This window comes from Filicampus tigris, chromosome 6 (genome assembly GCF_054856515.1).
Source record: "Filicampus tigris isolate MCC_2025a chromosome 6, RoL_Ftig_1.0, whole genome shotgun sequence".
Taxonomy (NCBI): domain Eukaryota; kingdom Metazoa; phylum Chordata; class Actinopteri; order Syngnathiformes; family Syngnathidae; genus Filicampus; species Filicampus tigris.
Genome location: NC_141222.1, coordinates 6,964,012 through 6,981,125, shown reverse-complemented (window position 1 = coordinate 6,981,125; position 17,114 = coordinate 6,964,012). Strand labels below are relative to the sequence as shown.

At 43.5% G+C, this 17,114-nt stretch overlaps 1 protein-coding gene across 4 annotated transcripts in view; it reads right to left on the bottom strand.

Moving 5' to 3' along the window:
* Positions 1-327: 327 nt before the first annotated feature.
* LOC147145588 (ETS-related transcription factor Elf-2-like) overlaps positions 328-17,114 on the bottom strand; it is a 28,904-nt gene continuing 12,117 nt past the window's right edge. For 2 of the 4 annotated variants that reach the window (XM_086032875.1, XM_086032873.1), the window contains 8 exons: positions 16,805-17,045; positions 6,783-6,896; positions 6,321-6,560; positions 3,859-3,942; positions 3,590-3,782; positions 3,143-3,520; positions 2,800-2,974; positions 328-2,282 (listed from right to left, as the gene is read on the bottom strand). In XM_086032875.1, coding sequence (XP_085889001.1) covers positions 1,752-2,282; positions 2,800-2,974; positions 3,143-3,520; positions 3,590-3,782; positions 3,859-3,942; positions 6,321-6,560; positions 6,783-6,896; positions 16,805-17,045 — 1,956 coding nt within the window. In that variant the 3' untranslated portion in view covers positions 328-1,751. Of the gene's footprint in view, positions 2,283-2,799; positions 2,975-3,142; positions 3,521-3,589; positions 3,783-3,858; positions 3,943-6,320; positions 6,561-6,782; positions 6,897-9,079; positions 9,336-15,873; positions 16,068-16,804; positions 17,046-17,114 lie in introns of those variants that run through there. The other 2 variants (XM_086032877.1, XM_086032876.1) reach the window with 2 other exon arrangements.

Sequence of the window (17,114 nt, the reverse complement as noted above, 5' to 3'; positions counted from 1 at the left end):
GCATACAATTCACTAGTGGAACATAAAGACAAATAAATGCTATTGTAAAAATGCCTATTAACGGCAGCAGCTGTAAAGTCCTTACTCGCTAATTCAACCATAAAAGTCAGAATTGTGACCACTATTCACAGTGCCCCCAAGTGGTCACAGGCGAGAGTGGGGCAAGTAGTGCCATCTCTGTAATTTAGAAACCCATAGAAATTGGTCATGTGACCACATATTTTTGGGTACTAACAGTTTTGTCCATGTGTGGGTTATTCAAGCATTGTGCCTCCCCAAACCAAACATACCAAAACAATCTTTAAACAAAAACAACAAACAAGCAGGTTGAAATGCTTCAGTAAAATCTACTTTAATACACTTTGAAACAAGAGTACAACAAAATAGAATATACTTCAAATGTTGAATATACAAACAGTTCAGTCTGAACACAAAACTTCAGTATTTTCCCTCTTTAGATTAAAAAAAATGAAATGTAGGTGAGCGGCCAATGTGTCAGGAAAAAAAAAATAAATGACCTTTTTAAGTGACCTCTGGGACTTGAAGACTGACATCACATACAGTACACTTAGCAATTAAAGAATTAGGTTATATACATATTCCTATTGATTCTTTTATTTGAGACATGGCAGTGTGCACTGGCTCAAAGTCAACCATGAGTTAAAAAAAAAACCTCAATGAATGTTCTGCAAAACAGATTGTTGATACAAAAGCACTCAAATGTTTACATTTCTGATGATTTCATGAACTGTACAGTTTGCATGATTTGGTTCTATTGCTTACAGCCAACTTCTCCACTAGTAAGAAGATAAAGCCTTCTTTACATATTTGATGACAATTTGGTGACTCCTTGTTGGTTCAATTGTCTCTTCAAAATCAAATCAAAATGGATTAGTCATTAAATTGAGAAATAAACCAGTGCTTTTTATCCCAAAACTCACAGCTTTGCTATTTTCTTTGCAAATGTTAGATCCTCTTGTTTCTGTAATACTGTGCTTGGTACAAGTTATGAAAGGACGACAAAAAAACAACAAAAAAAACTAAGCTCAGCTTACAGTTCATATAGTACATGATGGAGGTCAAAATTAAAATCAAAGGCTGCCTTTGTTATTAGCTCTGTAAACTATGTATAGTAGCCATTTACATATATATTGTTACACATACGCTATCAGGACCGACCCATGTCGCACCACACACACGGCAGACATACATTTGATTTGCACAGTGACTGAAGTACAAATTGCTGGTTGCAAACAACTGCAGAAAAAAAAAAAAAAAAAGAATCAATCAGGCTTCTCCGTTCACACTTTTTTTTTTTTTTTTCAACCAATTAGATGATATTGGACTTATGTTCAAATCGCTTGTGTAGTGTTTCAGTTTTGAGTTCATTTTCCTTGTTGAGACTGGTTGCTCGTGACGACCGGTTCATTGTGAGCGGGCGTAGCGGTAGTGGATCTGGCTACTTGGTCCCTTTCAAGTTTGTGTGTTCCTATTTGTATGTTGGGCTCCACAGGAGAGTTTCACTTTACAGGCTTGGCTGAAACGCTTCATGCAGCAGTACTGGAAGAGGAAGGTCTCACGCCGCCCCCGCCCCAAAAAACACACAAAAAAAAGGGGAGGGGGGGGGCTTTCAGGAGCCATTAAAAGTCTATCAAACTGCTGCTGGTTATCACAAGAGTAATAAAAACGGTTTCATGTACAAAGTGATTCACTCGAGTGGACAAAGGGGGGGGGGGAACATTCGGTGGATCTCAACACTCAGGCTCTTCCGTCTTCACCGCCTCGAGGGGCTCCAGTTTGATTAGCACGTCCGACGGGACGCTTTTGACGTTCCCTTCACTCTGCGGGACGGCGACCGTCACGGGCACCTGCACTGCTCGCACTTGGACGCCGGCAGCCTTGAGCTCGTCCCCTCCCACCACCAGCTCTGAGCCGTTGAAAAGGCCGCTGATCACGCGGGGCTGCGTCGCGGCGGCCCCGTTGGCGAGGGCGCCCGCCGCGGACTGTTGTTGCGCCTGCGCGGGCACCGACAGTCTCATCACCTGCGCTCCCGGGGCCACGCCCACCGGGGACAGGGTCTGCACCGTCAGGGGGCTTCCCAGGAGGCTGATGCCGGTCGTCGGAGCGCCGACACCGGGCTTGGCGGCGCCCGAGGGCGTCTGCAGCTGACATTGAGCTAACTGGTGAGCCGGGATGGTGATGATCTTGGCCAGCTGGACGGTGATCTTCTCGCCATTCTCTGCGGTGGCTGGCACCATGGTGGGGATGGTCTGGATCACGACCTACGGCCAACAAACGAAACCTTTACGCAAAGGGAAATTTGGAGGGAAATTTGACAGTGAAATCGCTTCTACACAAAGAGTTGCCTCTCTGGAGTGCGGGCGGGGTTTGTGATTACCGGAGCTTGCGTGCAGTTAACGGGGCTACCGTGTTTCTCATTTACGTTCACAATAAGCTCGAAGACTCGAAAAAATAACAAGCCCTGTGCCATTTACCGAACTTGTAGTTTTTTTTCCCAGAGGTTTCTACAGTGTGTAGGTCAAAAGGTCACGAAAAAGGCCTAAAAAATGATGCAGAAAAACTCAGTATTTTCATGAGCTGGGTCCGCCCACTGGCCGTCGGGCCCGGTTGCGTGCGCGACGTCACTGGCCCAGCCAGGGCCGTTGTCTTCAGACAAGCTGTCGGTAAGTATCGGTCGCGTCCCGTACAATTTAATGCCCGGGAACGGCGTTCATTTGTGGGGGGAAACGCAGGCGTCTCACGTCAAGGACATTTCTGAGGTAGGAGAAAATTCCCCACCTTCTGTTGCGAGTTGGCGGCTCCGGCAGCAGCCCCGATCGCGGAAGCAGTGGACAGGAGGGTGGTATGGCCGGCCGTTACCGTCCTGACCGCCGGCTGCTGCATGGCAACTGTCGAGATCTTCTGGCCCAACGATGTCATCACGACCGGCACCTGCATGGCGACTCGCACCGTCCTGAAAAATATTCATAGGAGAGTACCGGTGACGCTTCGACTGCAAAATTCGGGGGGGTTTTCAATGTGGGAAACATTTCATGGGAATAAACAAGGCCGTGGCAAAAGCGAAGGCTGGTTGTTAACAGGAACTAAAGTCGGGCTGTCGTTCCTGCACTCCAGTTCTCACCTGGGCCCGGAAGGGCTTGAAAGGACAGCCGTCTGCGCAATCTGGCTCCCGTCCGCCGAGGCGGTCGGCGCCTTGTTGCCCGTGGCGACAGGAGCCTGACCCACGTTGGCTCTGTTGCCGCCACGCAGGATGTTGGGCTTTCTGTAGGACATCTCGGAGCTCTTCCGGAAGGCCAGCGGGGAGCCCTTCAGCATGACGTCTGGCGGCTGCAGCATGCGCTGGTAGGACGCCGTCGTCTCGGAGCGCATGGACGCGTCGGCCGCAGACATGTCCGTCTTGTCGTCGTCAATGATCACAAGGTTTTTGGGCATTTCTTTAAACTGGTACACCAGACGCTGGCCCTCCACTTTGGCGAGGATGCCACGCTGGTAGTAATATCTAGAAAAGCGCAGCATTTGTGAGGGCTGGAAATATGTTGGCAAAGCTTGCATCAAACGGCTTCCTCACCTGAGCGCCCGTCCCATGGTCTCATAGTTCATGTCTGGCTTGTTCTTGTGTTTTCCCCAGAGCTTTGACACGGCCTTGGAGTCCACCAGCTTGAAGATGCCCTTCTCCCTCTGCGTCCACTTAATGTACCTCGGACACGTGTTCTTGTCCTGCAGGAGGTCCAACAGGAACTCCCACAAGTAGATGGTGCTTCCTGCCGGACGACAGCAAGTCAGTCAAATGTTCATCCGGGCCTCGGCTTCAAGTTACTTCCAGCGACGATACGTTACCTTTGCCCTCTCTCGATTTCTTCCTCAGACCGAGATCGACTGAGCCATTGGAATAGGACTGATGCGTTTTTAGTTTCCGTCCGGCTACAAAGTAGAAAGAAATTGCCCTAATTACTTCAAGAGTTTAAAGCTTAACTTTGCTACAGGTTCATGTGCCCAATGCTGTGGACACTTTAAATGACACCGATCGTGTTTACGGTCGCAAGACTCATGCAACAGCTCGCACGCGCAGCTGTCGTAATTGCATGTAATTACGCAACGAGTAGTGACAACGTCAGAGTCGACAACATCTTACAATAGTGCTCTTGTGGTTACAAACTTTGGCAGGATATGTGAAATATTGACAACTTTAGGGAAAACAGGACTGATCGTGTGGACAACTAACCGAAACCACCAAATGGGCCCGGATCAAAAGTTAACATCCCCTTCAAAGATAATACAAAAAGTTTGAAATTCCTGGTACGGGTAAGTTTACACAACCGTGAATTTTTTAATTTTGAATTTAATGTCCAAGTATAAACAAACATCCAGCGACTTTCTAAGCGCTTTAGAGACCCGTGCACATTTCATCAAAGACTGCACTGTCTTTGCTGAACAGCGAGGGAAGCAAAACAACGGCGCAAGGACCTGCGAGAAAAGCTAATTCAACTTCAGAAAAAGACATTTAAGGTTTGATAATGCCAATCAGTGGTGTTCAATAGAAGTTCGAACAAGTGAAAAATGAGTGCTTCTATTGTTAGCAAGCCACGGTCAAATCGACTGATAAAGATGTCAGCCTCAACTGCCAAGACGGTTGATCAGGATATGCAAAGAAACAACCTTAGCAGTAATTTAGCCTTCTCTGCAACAAAGCCTGATCCTGACCACTCATCTTTTCTTTGACAAATGCTATATAAATTATGCCACAATCCCTGACGGAAGCAAGCAGTCTTTTTAGCCCAAAACGTCAAACTTAAACAGTGAGATTTATCATATTGTAGCGTCTTCCAGGAACACGCCGCCCGACGTAGTTTAATTATAACGTTTTTATTCATCTAAGTGCAACTGCTCGCGCTCTAGTTTCTCCGCTGATCCACTCGCTTGCCATACGATGCATTCATGAACCTCGGAAACATCACAACTCAGCAACACACAAATCCCACCACAACACAGATAACCCAATTCGTTACAATATGCTGTTGAACATTCCGAGATTTCAATGCCTAAAAAGGGTATACAATTTCATAAAGACTTCTCAAAGTTACCGTATTTTTTCATTATAAAAATAGTTTTAATATAGTTAGCAATAATTGTAACTGTTATTGTATGTATTTTTTTTTCATCACAAAAAGTGTATAAATGTACTGTAACGACAACTTATCTTCAACTTGAATACTTAGATGTGTCATAGGCTGTTGCTGCTGAGTGCTTAAGATTTCAGTGTCTTAATTTACAAAATTAAGAGATCTTTATTGTTAGTGTATTTTTTATTCTAGTGTAATTTCTTAGAACATCACACGAATGGTTCGCTTTTATTTTTTTTTCTTCTAAAAAAATGCACCATTTCATCTTGTCATTTTTTCAAAATATACCGAACCGTGATTTAACATACCGTTACACCCCTAATAATAACGTTACAGTTTAGTTGGCCTGGTCTAACTCATCCCTCACCAAATACAAACACACACACACTGCGAGGGGTTTAAATGAGGATAACCTCTGCATTCCTCTATTGGCTGTCGGCGTATATCTTATTTTTTTTTATTCAGAGATGCCAACCACCATCATCACCTCTCAGAAACTTTTTCTGGATATTTTGTCAGGAACATTTGCACTTCAGCCAAAACAACAAACGCGCAACCAGAAGACTTAACACAACATTAACATTTATTTTATTGATATGAAATTTTCTCTCTCAGACTGCCGTAATTTCTGGACTAAAAGACGCTACTTCCTCCTGCCCCCGACTCCCAAATCAAATTCAAGATGTAGTGCAAAGTCTGTGCTTGCCTTGCATTTCAGTCTGAAATGCTCTCAAACTTTTGCCATTTAGTCTTTTTCTCCCTCACATTTTTTCTTCTGTAAACATCGCCATCTTTCCGCTCCGTCAACCAATTAACTTTGCTTCCACTTCTTATGTGTATGTGACGAAAGCGTGTTTTGCCACATAAACACCTGTCCGCAGTTTCACTTTTCAAAGTGTTTGAATGAGACACAAAATGCAGATTCTGACTTGCAAATTGCGTTTATCTCAAGACTGGTGCAACTTTAGCCTTGCAGTTTAAATCCAGCTCATGCTATGAATAAAAGTTGGCCACTAGGCGGTGCTATAAGGGTACTTTTAGATCACAGTGAACAAAATGATTGTTGTGCACTTTAGTGTTTTTTTTTTAAGGTTAAGACAACACACCTCTAAGAGGATGTTTGAGATAATTTTTTTCAGTGCTATGATTGGTAATGTGAACAGAATGGTTTTCATCTACCTCTCCTCTTCCTGACAGGCTCATGGTCCTGTTCCGCCTCTGGCTCCTCTATCAAGGTGCCTATATTTTCGTCATCATCATCATCATCATCATTGTCGTCTTCATCATCATCATCATCGTCGTCTTCTTCTTCTTCGCAGCAGTCTTCCGTCGATATTTCAACCTCTGTCCCTGCGATGTCTGGACGCATGGCGGCATGGAGGAACTCTGGTGTTGCTACACATGGAGGAATGAAAGCTTCTAGACAGCGACGAAGGGAAAACGGAATAAATATATGAGAGATGTGAAAGCTGGCCAGTGTGACCTCATGCTTGGAAATGCAATTAGATTGAAGAGGTTTGACATGATAGCTAAGAATATTAGAGAAAATTAAACTACTAACTTAGCTGCATCAAGTTGGCAAAAAAAAAAAAAACAGGATTAGAGCCCCAATATCAGGTCTCAATACAATTGTTAACTTACCTGGACTGCAGTCTTCTCTGATACTGGATGGTGAATCCATGTGAAGCAGAGCCTCTGCAGCCTCGATGGTCTTGTCAGAGCAGTGCACATTGGTGCCATGGACAGACGCCTCGACTGGAAAAACAAAATCCCAATTCATCAATGAAAATATTGGGAAATATTCACATGCGTGAGATTGTGTGAAAGATATAGTTGGACTAGAATACGTAAAAAAATCATCAATTATTAAATGGCGCCCCCTAGAGATAGGTTTGCAGCTTCTCTAGGCAAATGTGATGTGGCTTGATGCCTTACTACCTTAAGAGCAACAACTTTATTTATTTATTTATATATATATATATATATATATATATATATATATATATATATATATATATATATATATTAAATCAGTTTAATTTTGGAGTTTCAGCCTTCAAATTTTAAATGTGTGCATGTAAACGTGTTTGCTCCTTCATTCGCATTAAATTGCTTGTATTTTAGGATTAACGGGGGAATGCAAGCAACAAATGCACGCATTTGTGAAATAATAGAGAATGACAAGAGGGATAAAAAAAAAACCAAAAAAGAACGAACACGCATGCTGCATTCCAACATTGAGTTATCCACCCAAGAAAAAAAAAAAAAAAAAAAAAAAAAGCTACAGAAACCCAAATTCGAGAAATTGATTTTATACGACAGTAGTTAGGACAGGTCATTAGGATAAACAATTGTCTCAAGAAATAACATTTGCTGTGAGCGTATCTGGGCTACTGAGAAGAAATCACGAGCACCTGCTGTTGTCAATCAATGGTGAGAAACACGAGACCCTGTCACTGTCCGCGCTCCATGTTTGGCAATTGCACTGAAGCAATAGGTACTGCATAGGGCTATCTTTAGATTGACGCATTTATTCGCCCAGCTCCAAAACACACAGGACATGATGGGAGGTGTCCACAGTATACCACATGTACAGGGGACACATGCTGTCAATTAAAACAGGTTGAGAGGGGGCAAAACGTTTTAGCGCAATGTTGCTGTACTAATTAATTTACCAACAAGCTTTACACATTGAATCTGTTTGTCACAAGATGGAAATCAAACAAACTTTTCAGCACTTGCATATTTATATCGACTCGTTTGGGCGCCAGCCTTTTTACTTTTTGCCGAGTTGAACAAAAAGTAGTGCTGCAAAAGACTTCCGTGTTTACACTCCGAAACCTTTCCCTCCACTTCTCTTCAAATAAGCGTACAAGCCCTGCTGTCACTCAAAAGGCGCAGCTCCAACCATTGGATAAAACCTTGTCTTGAGATCCGCCCACGGTGACGTCACATCTGCGTGGGTAGTGACGTTAGCAACAAAGGCGAATGCCACTTGGCTGGAGACATGTCCATCAAAATAAGAACACCTCCTCCTATCAGACAACGCTTCCGCCATCAAAATAGGAATTAAAACTGTGACAAATTCGATGAACGAGACGGTTTGGACGTCGCCTTCTAACAAAATACTAAACGAAAAATTCACACACTCGGGATAATACCAAAATATTTGGTCGGTGCGATCAAATACTTGAAGCGGCGCTCTTCACACAGACTACAGGGAGGAAAGCTAGAGGGAGGCCGCCCCACGCTGCGACCACAGGCTACACAACACGATAACGGAAACAATAGAAATATTACAATCTACATCGAAAAGGACTAAACGCCGTTCCACGTCTCGTGAAACATAGAACTGCAATCAAACGACCAAATTCCAATCAGTGTTGAACATAATGGTTCAAAAAAGACATTTACATCGCATTACCGCAACAAATGTACTCCTGAACAGTCATGTGCAGTGAAAAACCAAAAGATTATTGGTCATCAGTGTTGAAAAGGCAACATATGCGTGAATGTGGCGAATTTCAACTAGTAAAACTAAAGCCACATGTCCTTCCAGCCAGACAGCGTGGCAAAGACGTAGGAAAGACAACAGTTTTGCACTTCCTGGTTTTCCAGCGCCGTTCCGACACCCGTTAATCTACAACACACTGTGTCTGAAATGGACAGTGCCTCATGCAAAATAGCCATCTTGCAGACTAAAGGCTAAACATGCAGACCGGTGTGCTCTGTGTCCGTTCCACCCTCTAAACTGGCTTAAACAACTCGCGGAACGTTAGCAAAGCAGCGCAGGTTGCTACCAAGGTGATCACTTCCTGATAGTCCTCCATTACTCCAGCAGCCTACTCTGCCGAGTGAGCGACCGCGGTCTAGGTTAACGCGGGTCTTGCGTTACGGCAACTCTCCGACTAGGTTAACGGTACATTGCAATATATTACCGGCTCTGATGAGTAGATCAAGCTGGTTTGCGTGCCCGTCACGTTGCGAAGTCGCCATGTTTCCCCTTGCTGAAGATTCACATTGACTTCTCACTGAATTGTACGGGAAGCAACTATCTCAAATCACTCCGCCGCTTGTAGGAAATCGTCGAATTCAAATGGACACGTAACGACACCGGTGATGTATTCTTCCGCGTCCGACACAGGAAATCCTTTCGTTGCTCTCGCTACTCGCGTGAAGACGTCAACTCAAACTGCAGTGAGGACACTTAACTCCACCGTACAAACGTCCATCCATCCATCCAAAAGCGCAATTTCAAAAACAACTTTTCTGCATAACAAATAACACTTTATAAACAAATAACACAACATCTTAAGCAAGGTTTTAGGTCTGGCTGCATTCTTACAAAGTATATTCTATATTATATTCTACATTATATTCTATTCTATATTATATTATCCATCCATCCATTATCTATACTGCTTTATCCTCACAAGGGTCGCGGGGGTGCTGGAGCCTCAACCAGCTGTCTTCGGGCAGTAGGCGGGGGACACCCTGAACTGGTTGCCAGCCAATCGCAGGGCACACAGAGACAAACAAACATACACACTCACAATCACACTTAGGGCCAATTTAGAGTGTTCAAGTAACCTACCATGCATGTTTTTGGAATGTGGGAGGAAACCGGAGTACCCGTAGAAAACCCACGCAGGCGCATGGAGAAAATGCAAACTCCACACAGGAAGGCCGGAGCCGGAATCGAACCCACGACACCTCTGAAGCGGACATGCTAACCAGTCGACCACCGTGCCGCCCCTATATTATACGTATTATATATTATATTATATACACCGCTGGAGCTGGGCGGGGGTGCTTTGCTCAAGGGAACTTTGACAGTAGTCAGGAAGGAAACTGGCATCTCTCATACAACTAGTTATCTTTTTTATGTATTTCTGTGTCAGTTTGGCGACTGTAGACTCTCTGTGCATCTGTTTGACAAATAGCAGTACGCCGAACAGAGGTGAGCATTCCGTCACACTGACAGACCAGTTTGCGACCCATTTTGATGACGATTGATGGGACACTTTTAAAAAAATGACAGGACACTTTTAAAAAAATGACAGACTAAGCACAGACTGAAGTGGATTTTCGTAATCATCAGTAACTGGGTCAAGTACAGACGGACCTCTCAGTCCGACGGATGCCTGTTTTGCTAACGTATTTTTTTTCTGTGTGGGGTAGGGGGATGGACCGACGGACCTCTGATGGACTGACCAACTGTCGATTACAATTCGGTTCGGCTTGAAAAAATGAACTGACGACTGACGGTCAGGTACATAAGCCGCTGACGGATGATGAATGACGGACCGGAATGAAACGAAATTTTGTAAAATGCCCACCACCTCTGACATCGAAGTCGGATAGAGTCATGGAGAATGATTTGGAACGGTTGGGTTTAAAGCTCAAGTGTTAAGTAGTTTCTGAAAATGCCAAATGAGACCTAAGTAAAGTAATTAAGCATCATACAAAAATATAGCATGAAAAAAAAATACAATTCTTATTCGTATATTCGACAAAGTAATCGTTTTTCTGAAGAGAGATCCTGGCGAGCGACAACCCGGAAGTGAAACGTCACGTCAAAAACACGACGGCAGCGTGCAACGTGGAAAGTGTTTAAAAAACCCAGACAGAAATCGACTAGGAAAGCTATATTTTAAACTTATTTAAGGCGATCCAGCTGTTTGATGAGTTGGAGGAAGAGGAGGTTGTTGGCATGATCAGGGGTGCGCAAAACTGGTACGCAGGTACGCATGCGCAACAGAAATCACTGATGCGTAACGTCATGTGAGTCACGACACGCCTTTGCGTACCTGTACAGTGGTGTAACGGATCACCTTTTATCCGTGAGCGGTACAGATCAAGCATCACGGTTCAGGCCGGGCACAATCCGCAGAATGGTTGGTGAAAAAAAAATGTGCACGTTCACATTAAGTCAACGTAATTAGTCCGCATTCACGGTAATAGCAGCAGAGAAAGTTGAAAACCCTCATGGCTCACATAAGTCGCATATGGGATGGGAACGCTTTGCAAACATACTCAACGAACACACCACCTGCGCAAAGGCTAACTTCAAAATAAAGCTTACCAAATAATACATTGCGTCATTAATGCCAATGCAATAGCCTTAGTAGACTTTTACTTTGAAGTTAACCTCCATGGTGGCGTAACAGTTAACTTGACTTCCGTTTTCGACGTCTCAGCTTGCCACCTACATCAACGCAACGCCATCCCGAAGTCATATTCAGTCGATAATTTAGGACGCTAACAAACCGCTAGTTAATTACACTGTCATTGTATGATACGGCACAAGTCTCCGGCGTTAGTGGCTAGCAGCTGTAATCATGAGCAACAAGTGCCTGGCTGGTAGTTCAACAGCTTTTCCTTGGCGTACTTTTTTTTAAACTTCTTTTTCAATATTGTGGAGATTATTTTGTAATGCGCTGTCCATGTGTAAAGAAAGGTGCCTTAAATTGCACTTCAAGGTCTTTTTCATTATGAAAAAATAAATAAAACCTTGTCTTCATTTATTTTATAAAAACACTTTTGCTCAATAAATCATTTTAAAACTTTCAGCTCAAAATGTCTGGCAGAATACCTTGTTATTTTCTACACTGTACCACATATAAAATAAGAACAGTCTTATTTTATATGTGGTACAGTGTATAAAATTAGATATCCTGCCTTAGGCTAGATTCACACCGCAGGTCTTAATGCTAAATTCGGATTTTTTGAAAAAATCCGATTTTTTGTGTAAGCGTTCATATTACATTATGAATGTGACCTTGGTCTTGTCTGCTGTATGAACACATGCGTCGTCAAAGTTGTCCCGCATGCGCAGAAGAAGAGACAACGTCACACCCGACGTTGTGTTTGCGGAAGTAAATGTGGTCCAGCGTGTCGGGGCATTTATACAGTCAAGCGATTAGGTAGCAGGTAGAAATAAATACAGTATTTGGGGGAAATTATGAGGCGAGGCTTTAATATCTCATTTCATGGCGACATCACTAACGATGACATCACACCTTAACCGTGCATAAAAATGAATCTATCTGAGCCGTGGCTGAATTACTACGATCGCCATAAATGTCCACTTTATGCTTCGTGTTTCAAGGTGGATTAAATTAAAGTAAAAGCTAAAGTCAATAGTGTTACTCAAAACAACTTTGTAGATTCGATCCCGTGCTGCCAGCACTTTCCCTCTGCCTGCGCGGAGCACATTTTGGGCTCCAGATGACGTCAAAATTCGGATATATACGACCTGGCCATTCAGACCGCGAACACATTGGATAGGACCACATATGAAAGCGACCCAGGTTGCATTTGAATAAATCGGAATTGAGCCGTTCAGACCATAATAAAAAAAAAAAAATCAGATACAGGTCGCATATGGGCAAAAAAATCCGATCTGGGTCGCATTTGCCTGCGGTGTGAACCTAGCCATATATTGTGTTCTTAAATCTTAAATGGCCATATTAGACATTAGGTTTTCTTTTTTGTTTTGTTTTGTTTTTTTAAATGGGCAAAAGTGTTTTGTACAATAAATGAAGTCAAAGTTCTAATGATGGATTTTTCTTTTTTTTTCTTTGCTGTGATCCGAAACACAATCCGATCCGTGACTCAAAATCCATGACCCATCTGAACCGTGACTTATGTGATCCGTAGAACCATTAGTGAGTACCAAAGTCAATCTCCTGGTACTCATGTGAGTACCCCATGAAAAAAAGTATGTGCACCCCTGGGCATGATGTATGCTGGACCATACATGTACGAGCCAGATGCTCAGGATGAGGAAAGTGTTGTGCCCGAATGACTGGACATGGGATGGAGACGGACTACCAGATTGGAAGAATGGTCAGATATATAGGCTTCGCCGCTACGGTTATTAGCCTAGCGTGATTGTTTGAAATTTGATGTTGTGCTGTGCTGTAAATTACACATGATGAGATAATTTACTTGGTCTCTTTATTCTGCTAGCACTGAGAGGACACGTCAGAGTCTTGGTGTCCCACATTGTCAAATTAGCGTTATTTCTTGTCACATTGTGATAGTACTAGTAGACACAACAAAGGTATATTTAACAAATCGTAAAATGCAAGTGAATCCATAGTAAGACTGAGTTGATTGGCAATTTTCCAAGAGCACGTGGCATGTTCATTCGTCAACAGTTATGCCAGCTCATTAGGGGTGTAACGGTACAGGTGGGTGTATTAATACGTTTCGTATGGCACGTTCGGTTCGGTCCACTTATTAGCGCGAGCTTACGCACGGGCGCTATTGACTGTTGCATGCGGGAGAGGAGAGTGGAGGCACAACAGTGAGAGCCAGAAAAGAGCCAGAGCTCGAAGCTCCTCCCGTACACTGCGGTCTCCTGTTTGGGAACATTCTAGCTGTCCTGTTAAAATCGCAGATGGGGAAAGGTACGTGGTTAAGTCCGACATTGCTACATGAGATGGGCGGCAGGTAGCAAGTCTAACACAGCCCCAGCTGGACATGGGAGCCAGTTAATGTGGAAGGTAGTTGTACTGTAACACCGGCGCAAAATTAATTTGCTTTGCGAAAAAGAAACTGGTCCATTTATGTGCCCTATTTTATCTTTTGGCCGCTCAAATAACTGTTGGCCTTAATGTGAACAATGCATCGTCACGCAGCGCCAAGGCATTTCACCAAAAAACGTGAAGACAAAGGAAAAGAGCAGTTAACGGGACAATCAACAATGTAGCACAATGGGTGATTGGTGACTCGATCCCTTCTATTACCGAATTATGCATTTTTGTTGTTACGCGTGTTGCTATTGGTCTAATTATGAATCTGTATGGATTGTGTCATAAAAACTAACGAATGTATGCTTAGAATACTTTTAGCGGTTATTGTTAATCAAAAGATGGTTCACACCTGGTCTTTAAATTTACTCTAAAATACAAAAAATGAAGAAGACCCGAAAGTACATAAACGAAAAAAAGATTCATTCACTTGGAAAAAAACTTTGCTTTAAGTCGTAATGATTGCAAGGGACTGCAAAGTTTTGGTGAGGAACGCATTTTTTTTTTTTCATGTCAAGGGAATCAGCTGCTGAGCAAGTAGCTTCAATCTAAATTCAGTGTCACATGGTCCAGTAGTAGATGCTGTCCATCCATCAGTCCATTTTCTACGCCACTTTTTCCTCAGTCGCCTATCCCCGTTGACTTTGGGTGAGATAGGTGGGGTACACACTGGACCGGTCATCAGCCAGTCGAAAGGCACATAGACAAATTACCATTCATGCTCACAGCCCATATGAACAATTTAGAGTCTTTAAGGAACCCAATGCGTATTTTTGGAATGTGGGAGGATGCCAAAGTAATCGAAGAAAACAAATGCACGCACAGGGAGGACACGCAAAGTTTGCACAGGAAGGCCGCAGCAGAGTTTCGAACACCAGGAGAGAAGCCACTAAAGCTCACAGACATGCTGCGGGTTTCGAACAAAAAGGCCCGAACAGAGTGACTCTTTTACGATGATGAGGAGTAACTGGTACAACTTTGTAAAAGTACACTGCTACAACCAAACATACTCATGACAACTACACTGAACTTCCATCCATCCATTATCTATACCGCTTATCCTCACGGGGAGTGCTGGAGCCTATCCGAGCTGTCTTCGTGCAGTAGGCAGGCGACACCCCGAATTGGTTGCCAGCCAATCGCAGGGCACAGAGACAAACAAACATCCGCACTCACAATCACACCTATGGGCAACTTAAGAGTGTCCAATTAACCTACCTTGCATGTTTTTGGAATGTGGGAGGAAACCGGAGCACCCGGAGAAAACCCACGTAGGCACGGGGAGAACATGCAAACTCCAATGTGAGGCCGGAGCCGGGATCGAACCCACAACCTCTGAACTGTGAGGCAGACGTGCTAACCAGTCGACCACCGTGCCACCCTACACTGAACTTAATATGAAAAATACAATGCTTTCTTTCAGAAAGCATTATCGGGCACCTTGTCCACAAGATGGCAGTGCGCATCTGTGATGAATGGGAGTAATCTGATCAAATGCTTAAAATACCATTTGCTGAGTTCAAGTACAGTAAGAGGCTATATCCATTAAGCAAATGGAAACTTGTACTTTAGTATCTTTTTTTGTTGCATCTCTTCATAGGACAACACTGAGAAATAGCACTTTGTGCAGTGGTCAGTGTACAGCTTGTATAGCAGTGTCAATTTGCTGTCCCCTCAAAATAACTCCTCACATCGCCATGTTTGTCTAAACCGCTGGCAACTAAAGTGAGTACACCCATGAAAGAAAAAGTCCTAATTGGACCAAATTAGCCATTTCCTCACAAGTTTAACTACATTTAAAATAGCTTCTCAGTAGTGAAACTTGTTATTTGACCACAAACACAGCACTAACTAGCAACAAGTTTTTGACAGCGATAGATTAAGATGGCGTGTACATGCGTGGGTGCATGTGTGTGAAAGGAATTTGAGAAAACAGATGAAGGTGAAAAGTATAGCTTTGTGTTTGTTATCCAGAAATAATATTTTTGCATGTTCATTTTTCTACAAAACCAAATTATTTTGGTCTATTTAATAAATCACACTAGATCCCTACGTCACAACTTCGAGTCGCGTGCTGGTTGTGTCGTAAGCAGACACGACATTTGTTCATTCATTTCCACCATACCATCGTCCAATTTCGCATGCAAAACCACGCGTGTCACTACTATTAGAACGCAATAAATATGACTTACATTTATGTGTTTCCCGCATCTGCTCGTTCGTTGATGTCCTCGTTTCCGCAGCCATTTTTTATTTGTTGTCGAGGGGGCGTGTGTAGAATCTAGGGAGGTCGGGGTCTGTCTTCGTGCTGCAGGGCCATACAACCCTTGTCTACAACCCTACCCATAAAGATTACGGACACCTCGGCTCTCGTGAGTGCGCATTTCTAGGGGGAAGGGACAAGACGAGACGTAAAGGGTGGTATTGGGATTGAGCCTTAGTGTACTCCACAATCCGCTATAGGCAATTATTGTGTTTTTCTTAATCAATAAACAGCATACAGTACTTCTACGGTGCCATACTGAGAACATAATCTCAATGGTTTGCTGGAGTTTTGATTTACAGCTTGTGTTTTTCATGTTTATGTGGACTGTTTGAGTAGATGCGGGTGTATATACTGTGAGTCACCAGTGATGTAGTTTGATGCTGTCATGCTTGCATTGACATGATGATACATCCAACATGGGCATTTACGATGCGCTCAAATTGGCAGAGATTTGACACAGATTAGATGTTTATCCACGCTTGGAAGAGGCGTGACTTCAACACAACAAAGCGGGGGCGGTGAGTCTGGGGCGTTATACTTAACTTCCAATCTGATGATATCTGATTCCATGCGGGTGAGAAGGGGGGGTGTTGACTGATTTTTGCTATTGGAGAGCAAATAATCGTAACTGTGTCACTTGAACTTTGCAGTCTAAATCCATATTAGTAAGAATGGAGTTCAGTTGAAAGAAATGTAATAATGATGTTAAATTTATGTGGTCTATCAAAAGTGAGCATTATTAGATCTGTACATTATGTCACATCAATATAGAGACATAAATTGAAATGGTATGGCAAGTACCATCAGAGATGAATTTAAATGCAAATTATACTAATAGAAAAGAAGCGATGTCTCACCTGCCCCACTTTCGGACTCCACATCCAGCTCATTGCTCACTTCCTGCATTATGTACGTTTCGTCGCCATACACCACCACCTGGGCTGAGTAACCGGGCTCCTCAGATAAGATGGCTCCAGGGACCTCCTCCACAACGACAGTTGAGTAGGTCTCAGCTTCTCTTCCACCCTCTACCTCTTCGACTTCACACTCGCCCTCCTCTTCACCCTCCATCTCCAGGTCCACATCAAACTCACCTTCCTGCCGGGACACGTAGCAAGCAAGACGGTCAAAAATACTGCACTTAGGGAGACAGTGATCAAGTTGTTG